Source organism: Acanthisitta chloris, unplaced genomic scaffold, assembly GCF_000695815.1.
Source record: "Acanthisitta chloris isolate BGI_N310 unplaced genomic scaffold, ASM69581v1 scaffold23984, whole genome shotgun sequence".
Classification (NCBI taxonomy): domain Eukaryota; kingdom Metazoa; phylum Chordata; class Aves; order Passeriformes; family Acanthisittidae; genus Acanthisitta; species Acanthisitta chloris.
Genome location: NW_008670160.1, coordinates 52,776 through 60,080, shown reverse-complemented (window position 1 = coordinate 60,080; position 7,305 = coordinate 52,776). Strand labels below are relative to the sequence as shown.

Sequence of the window (7,305 nt, the reverse complement as noted above, 5' to 3'; positions counted from 1 at the left end):
GCTCCGCCCGCTCCGCTCCGCCCGCCGTGACGTGCGCACACGTGTGTCCCGGGCACGTGACGGTTTCCCGCGGGATGCCGTGGAGGAACTCGGAGCGGAGTGGTTAGTGCTGACCGGTGCGTTCGCTAGCGCGGGGATGCGCTCCGTGTGCACTGAGCCGCGGAATTTTAGGGATTGGAATGGACTTTAGGGATCATCCAGTCCCAGCCCTCTGCCCTGAGCAGGGACACCTCCCATCAGAGCAGGTTGCTCAGGGCATCATCCAGCCTGGCCGTGAACACTGCCAGGGTTGGGGCAGCCACAACCTCCTTGGGGCAGCCACAACCTCCCTGGTATCTCCTGGGCCATTCACCCACCCTGAGTAGCAGCCTGACCCAACTGTCATAGGATGTAGGGGTAGGAATGGAGCTTAGAGATCATCCAGTCCCAATCCCCTGCGCTGGGCAGGGACACCTCCCACCAGAGCAGGTTGCTCAAGGCTTTATCCAGCCTGGCTTTGAACATTGCCAGGGTTGGGGCAGCCACAGCCTCTCTGGGCAGAGTAATGAATCAAATAAACAGCTCGTTAAATGCCATGAGTGGGCTGTGTTTGGTTAGGCATGGGGAGTGCTCTGGATGTGCATGGAAGGTGCTGTGCTTGGTGCTGGGCCGGTGGTAGATGTGCCTGCAATGTGCTGCAGTTTGGTACATATCACACTCTTGTGGAAGGGTTGGTCCCTATTTGTGGTTAGCTTGGTTAGGACATTCTGTTAAAAACAAGAGCTTACAGTATTAGTGAAGTCATACTTAGGCTAACAGAGGCCTTTTTATGCTAGCAAAGGTTTAGACATAGCTAAGTGACTTGAGCCCTAATTCAGTTGGGGTGTAGCTCCTCCAACCTAGATGATTCTATAGGCTAAAAGGTGCATTAAATGCACACTGAGCATCATGCACCCCTGGCTGATCCTACCCTGCTGCACAAGAGCAAAACCAGAGTGCTGCAGGATGCCTTTGCCCTTCAGGAGGTGCAGCACTGAGCCTGCTTTTTAAATCATAGGTGAGTTGGGGATGCAGGGAGCTGCAGAGTGCAGGGAGGTGGGACTCCTCCTCCTCCGTGGCTGCAGGCTGGGACCCTGCCAGAGGGCACCAGACACAGAGTGAGCCAGGGACAGGGTGAGCCAGGATCACTCTGGTTTTGGCAGTGTCCCACAGAGTCCTCTGTGGGGCATTTTGCAAGGTTGCAACCCCATGAACAATGCAAGGGGTGGGCAAGGGGCACCAAGCATTAAAGCTACAGGGTGTGTGTGTCAGGTCAGTGTCCTCACTGCTGCATGATCAGTATTGGGGGTCCTTGAATCCCCTGGGGTGGCCCGACTTGTCTCAATGGCAGAAGTCTCTGCCTGGGCTGTTGTGCAGCTCATGGGATCCCCCCACAGTGAGGCAAGACACCAGAAACAGTAAGTGGAGCATGGAAACACATCAAACACATTCAGCCTGCAAGGGAGAGTGGAGGGAAAATGAGGCCAAAAGAAACTGCATTGGGGCACAGCTAACAGCCTGGTTATGGCATTGTCTGGGCAGACCTAGCAGAAGTCTCTGCCTGGGCTGTTGTGCAGCTCATGGGATCCCCCCACAGTGAGGCAAGACACCAGAAACAGTAAGTGGAGCATGGAAACACATCAAACACATTCAGCCTGCAAGGGAGAGTGGAGGGAAAATGAGGCCAAAAGAAACTGCATTGGGGCACAGCTAACAGCCTGGTTATGGCATTGTCTGGGCAGACCTAAAATCTTTCCAACTTTGCATTCTTCTTTTCTGTGTGTTTTGTGCTGTGACTGACCTGACTGTTCCAGCCCTCCTCCTCTGCAGGAAGTCCCACCTTAGTCTTGTCTTGGAATGAATCCTTCTCCCTCATCACTGTCTGCTAAACCCTCATAAGACTACTGATGAAACCAGGCTGGCTTGTCTCCAAGTAATTGTTCTCCAGCTGCAGGATCAGGCATTTCCCAGAATTTTTTATCCTGTAGTAAGAGAACAGACTTGGGATCATTCCTTAAATCTTCTTCCAGCATCTGAGACCTTCTTACTCTCTGAACTCCTCAATCACCTTTTTTCCCACTTCCTTAACATTTCTCAACTCATCTATAGCTTGGGGGAGACCTGGAGGATCTAATGGGCTGCCTATAGTTCATGCTGGGTTGTGTGGAGGATGCCCAGGGCATGGCACATGCACTGAGCAGCAAACAGGACTCAGCAAGGAAGCTATGAAGCTCCTGCAGCCCCTTGGATGGTGGAAACTGGGCAAGGAAGGAGTTTTGGGGCAGTGTCACTTATCATTTGGATCAGGTACTGGAGTAGCATGAAGTCAGATGTTTTGCTTTACTGCAGGCCCAGCAGTTGTGTAAGATGCTGCCAAGTCCTGGTGTCTACTACTTCCCATGGGAGATCAACAGCTCAGTCCCAGAGGGGGAGGTGCTGAGGACGTTTGGCAGGTGAGAAGGGTACCCCACTCCCTTTGTTTGTAATCATATCTCTGCACTGCTGAGCTTCCCAAATCGATCATTCCCAGGTTAAGCTGCTACGACCTGGCCCGATCCGAAGCCGTTCTCACCGCTCAGCACAGCTCAGCTCAGTACCAGGTCTGTGTTGATACCAGGTTTGTGGAGCCATTCCAAGCCCAGCTGGGATCTTTGTACATGGTCCTGGGAGAGGCTGAACACAGGGAAGGTAAATGCTCCAGGAACTGGTTTCCTTTTCTCCTCTTCATCAGCTCCTTTGGGGCTCCCTAGGTCACTGAGGGTAGAGTAGGCCAAGGCAGCTCATCTTGTGATGAGCTCACAAGCATGTAAGTAGAAGTAGCCTGTCTGCCCCATTGACCATGAGAAGAGCCACGCTTATCTTGGTGAAAATCTGGTGCTCTGGCACAGATTTTGTTAGAAACAAGAAGCACCACAGCAGCATCGCTGAGCTTGTGAAACCTGTGCTAAAGCCTTCTGGCATCACTGCCAACCACCACACTGTCTTCTTGCTCCAAACGTGGCTGATTGCAGCAATACCTCATTGCAAGCTGGCTGGGTTGGTCTTTGCCATCCTTGAAAGGCTCTAATTATATCCCTGCCCTCAGACAAGTGAGGAATGCAGGCAGGGTCTCTCAAGCAGGGCACTCCTTTGTCCCTTCCTGGGGTGCCCTGTGTGCCAGCTGCTCAGTGCTTCCCATGGGATGGGGAAGCAAATCCAAGTGTTGTCTTGGCCACACCTGATAAGAAGCATTCACACTTGTGCCATTGAAATCCTCAGTGGAATGTGGAAAGCCACCACTGCACATGGCAGCTGGTGAGTGACCTGCTAAGCCACTGCTGCAAAATTCCTTTGGACAGACATTGTTTTGCTCATCACAGCTTAGAGTTGGCCCCATTTTGCAGGGGTGGAAGGGGAGCAGGCTGAAATGGTGGCTGTGTCACCAAGGCTGTGTCACCAAGGGTTGGCCCCTTCTGTGCAGCTCCACGTTACCATCTGAATGCCACCAATGAACTGTTGGTTATGATCAGCTTTGAGCTTCTTCTAAGTCTAACTTTGTTCTGTCCTCTTGTCTGCACAGGGGCATTTAGAAATGAGCTTAGATCTGTCCCTGCTGCTTTTTAGACAGGGAAAACCAAAGTTGATCCAGCCACAGAGTAGGCAGATGCTGCGTGGCAGGCACTGGTACCATTCCCCAGTGCAAGGAGAGTGCTGGGTCAGTCATCAGCATTTTGTAGCCATCAGGGCAGAGGGAAAGCACATCACTGAATTAAGCTGCTCCTGGGCCTGCTGCTCACATTGGTCACAGCACATGGCCAGTCTGATCTCCTGGAAGTTCTCAGGCTATGGTTACTTGGCCAGCCAGAACCGTATGCTGCCTGAGGGAATCTCTCTGTCTCCAATCTGCTCTGTTTTTCTTTCTACAGAAACTTCCTGTCCTGTGGTAAAGGCAAGAATATTGACCTGCGTGGAAGGGATGAATGTGCCCTTGCTGGAACAAGCCATACAGGAGCAGAGGAAATACTTCAAGGAGAGGCAGGAGCAGATGGGAAAGAGCTCATCCTGACAGCAGCTCTGAGAGCAGCCATAAGCACTTGGACCTTGCACTGCCGTTTGCAACAAATATATTAAAAGTAAATTAGGAGGTGAATTTGCCATGTCAAACAACAAAATCAAGTCACTGAGCAGGGAAGCACTTGAGGACTGTGAGTCAGTATGTGACTGTGGGTTGCCCATTCCTGTCAGGTGTCATCACTGAAAATAGCCCTGGGTTGGTTTGAAGGGGTGATTAAGGGAAGGGAACACTTGCATTACACTGGTCCTTTTGTAACGCAGGGTCTGAGAAGTCAGAAAAAGGAGTCTCTGAACATGGACTTAAGCAGCTCACACCCCCACAGCACAGCAGGTTACTGGGCCATTGGCAGATCAAGGCAAAGGGCATCAGCACAAAGTTCTCCAGCTCAGCATGACTGCAGGTCCATGAGTGCATGTGTTTAGGTACTGTGACTCAGCTGCCACACCGGAACATTCCTGGCAAAACACTCATCTACCTGGACCGATCAACAAAGAAACAAGAACAAAGAAACAAGAAGAACAGAGTCCTTATTTTCAGTAGCACCTGCATCTTCAGGCTTCCAAGAGCTGGTGTCCAAGGGAGGATTGACTTTAGCTCTAAAGTACTTGTATTGCCTTAAGAACCACCACTTGACTTTCTTCCTTGACACAACTAAGTTTAAGAGGTCTTAAATCACTATTTTTTGAAGCATCTAAAGATTTTGATTGATATTATCCTAAATAAAGATGAAAAGAGAAGGCAGCCTGTCTTTTATTCATTAAAACCTTCTTTCTTGTCAAGTCAGATGCATTAGGCCCTGCAGGAATTCTATGGATGATGTAAGAAAATACACTGACAGTTTTCCTCCTTCTCCTAAGTACAGGGTGTGTAAGGAAGTAGTTGGCTTTGAAAAAGTTGCAAGAAAAGGAGATGATGTTACATCAGAGCCACTCTAGTTTCAGAACAGGGTGCCAGGCGCAACTATCAGGATTAAACCATCGACAAAAAGACAGAAAATCACTAATATCAGATGAGAATGCTCAGAAAATAAGGAAGGCCTTTGAATGCACCACAGCAGATAAACTGCAACAGGTCCCCTGGTATCAGCAGGCTTGATTTGAGGGCCTGGGATGGCTCAGTAATCACAGTGCTTGCATTAATCTTTAATCAGAGTTTAGCCTTATGTTTTTCTTCACACAGTGCAGAGATCCAAAAGCTCTGTCTGAGCATACTCTGTTCAGTCCAAAGCCAAAACCATGATTTCCAGAGGCAAAGATTTTAACCTGGTTCTGTAAGAGGCAGCGATGAGTCTGTCATGATGCATTTATGTTTACCCCTCATGTCCTGGCTGTTCTCCTATTTCCCTCCCTGTGCTTAAATTTTATCCCATAGCCAGGTTTGCCAGAGAGTTGGGAATAGCTATGATGCCAGGACTGAGAATATCCAAAATAACAAGTTTCTACAAGCGTTACCAAAAAAAAAACCCAAACCAGAAACCTAACCAGCTAGGGAGAGCAGAGCTTATTTGGCAATGTCTCTGGATAGAGATGTGAGAGCAAACTCAACCTTCACAAGTCACTGGAGGACCCACACAGGAGTTTGCTGTGGCTGTATGGATCCTACTTCAGCCACAGAGCAACCACACTTTGTTTTTTTTTCAAATTAGCAAAATCAGGATCCATTTAAAATAGATTTTGAGCTACTCTCTCAGCAATGGGCTAAATCAGCCCTTTTTTAGGTCATCTAAGAGTTGGGGTCTCCTGTGAACACACACAGCTGCTGTGTCCATGCCCACACAGAGACATGGAGCCCCTAAGCCCTCCAAACAATATTCCCTTTGGCTCTGCCTTTCCTGCTACTGTAATATGTAAGATCTTTTAAAATATTTTCTGCTGTCAGCTGTCAAGTCAATGATTAATCCCCATTCAAGGACATATTCCGTAAGGCTGATCAAGCGGCACAGCCCACGGTGGGGAGGGTGAAAGGACAATTGTGCAAGAGAATAAAAAAAATAATAAAAAGACATTTCTGGTGGTGTTTGACCTCAATATGTCCCAGGGAACCCTAATTAGGTAGTAGGAAGAAATGTTTCCCTGTGAGGGTGATGAGACACTGGCACAGGTTGCCCAGGGGAGTAGCTGATGCCTCAACCCTGGCAGTGTTCAAAGCCAGGCTGGATAAAGCCTTAAGCAACCTGCTCTGGTGGGAGGTGTCCCTGCCCAGGGCAGGAGGCTGGCACTGGATGATCTCTCAGGTGCATTCCAATCCCTGAAATTCTAAGATTCTACGAATTATGACCCTAATTATCCCCCTGATGCCCAGCACTGCACAAAGGCAGTGGCAGAGCTTCCTCTGGCCCTGCATGGCTCCTGCTGCCCCTCCCTCCATCCCCAAAGCATCTCTTCACATCTATTTCCCTCAAGTTTTGGCTTTAGCCAGCACCTAGCACAGCCTGGGCCACAGAACAACCAGCCCTGGGCTGCAGGTGCATGGTGTGTGGCTCTTCGGGTCTGCAGCCCCCAGCGTGCCCAGGCTGTCCCTCCAGAGCCACCACAGTGCCATGTCCCTGTGCTGAGGGGGCAGGACAGGGCACCCAGACCCTGACAGCACCTCAGGGAACACTGGTGGAAAGAACCACCTTCCCCACAGTCAGCCTTTTTTTGTCTCCTGCTTTGTTTTTCTCCTCAGAGCACAGCACCAGCCATCACCAGGCAGAGTTCATCTCCCCATGGAGGCCATGCAGGAATCATTCCAGAAAGTGGAGAAGATTGGGGAAGGCACCTATGGAGTGGTGTACAGGGCTCGCAACAAGCGCACGGGGCAGCTGGTGGCCCTCAAGAAGATCCGCTTGGATGCGTGAGTGTGGCAAAGCTGTGGGGCTGCTGCCACGGGGCAGCCCTGGGCTGGTGTCCCACACGGCGCATGAGGCGTAAAAGAGCCTGATGTGAGGGGGAAAAGTGTCTCTGTCGGCTCATACGAGTGCTCAGGGCCTGAGCTGGCACTGCCTGGCCCTGGCGCAGGGCAGGGGAAGCTGCTGCCCAAAAGGGAGGTGACATCTCCCTCAGGGCTGCGGTGTGGGGTCTGGCGAGGCTCAGCCTCAGCCACGCCAGGGCGGGACTGAGCAGGGAAAGGCTTGTTGCTGTTTGTTTCCCTGGGTTGGCCCTGGCTGTCTGCACTTGAGGGGTGTCAGTGTGGACTGGGGGCTGTCGTGGTGGGATTGCACCCCAGGTGGCCCCTCAGGATGGGGACGTGGC

The 7,305-nt window shown here is 50.9% G+C and overlaps 2 protein-coding genes across 2 annotated transcripts in view; both read left to right on the top strand.

The window, feature by feature from the left end:
• The first annotated feature begins 2,385 nt into the window (after positions 1-2,385).
• On the top strand, positions 2,386-4,063 carry TEN1 (TEN1 CST complex subunit). Its single transcript, XM_009073587.1, has 3 exons — positions 2,386-2,471; positions 2,549-2,706; positions 3,924-4,063. The coding sequence occupies exons 1-3, from the start codon at positions 2,386-2,388 to the stop codon at positions 4,061-4,063; spliced, it is 384 nt and encodes a 127-aa protein (XP_009071835.1).
• Positions 4,064-6,779: 2,716 nt separating this feature from the next.
• CDK3 (cyclin-dependent kinase 3) overlaps positions 6,780-7,305 on the top strand; it is a 4,726-nt gene continuing 4,200 nt past the window's right edge. The window contains exon 1 of the mRNA XM_009073586.1: positions 6,780-6,907. Coding sequence (XP_009071834.1) covers positions 6,780-6,907 — 128 coding nt within the window. The remainder of the gene's footprint in view (positions 6,908-7,305) is intronic.

Coding starts and splice junctions, on each gene's coding strand:
- TEN1 (XM_009073587.1), top strand. CDS start 2,386: ATGCTGCCAAGTCCTGGTGTCTACTACTTCCCATGGGAGATCAACAGC. Junction 2,472..2,548: donor GTGCTGAGGACGTTTGGCAG/GTGAGAAGGGTA, acceptor GATCATTCCCAG/GTTAAGCTGCTACGACCTGG. Junction 2,707..3,923: donor AGAGGCTGAACACAGGGAAG/GTAAATGCTCCA, acceptor TTCTTTCTACAG/AAACTTCCTGTCCTGTGGTA.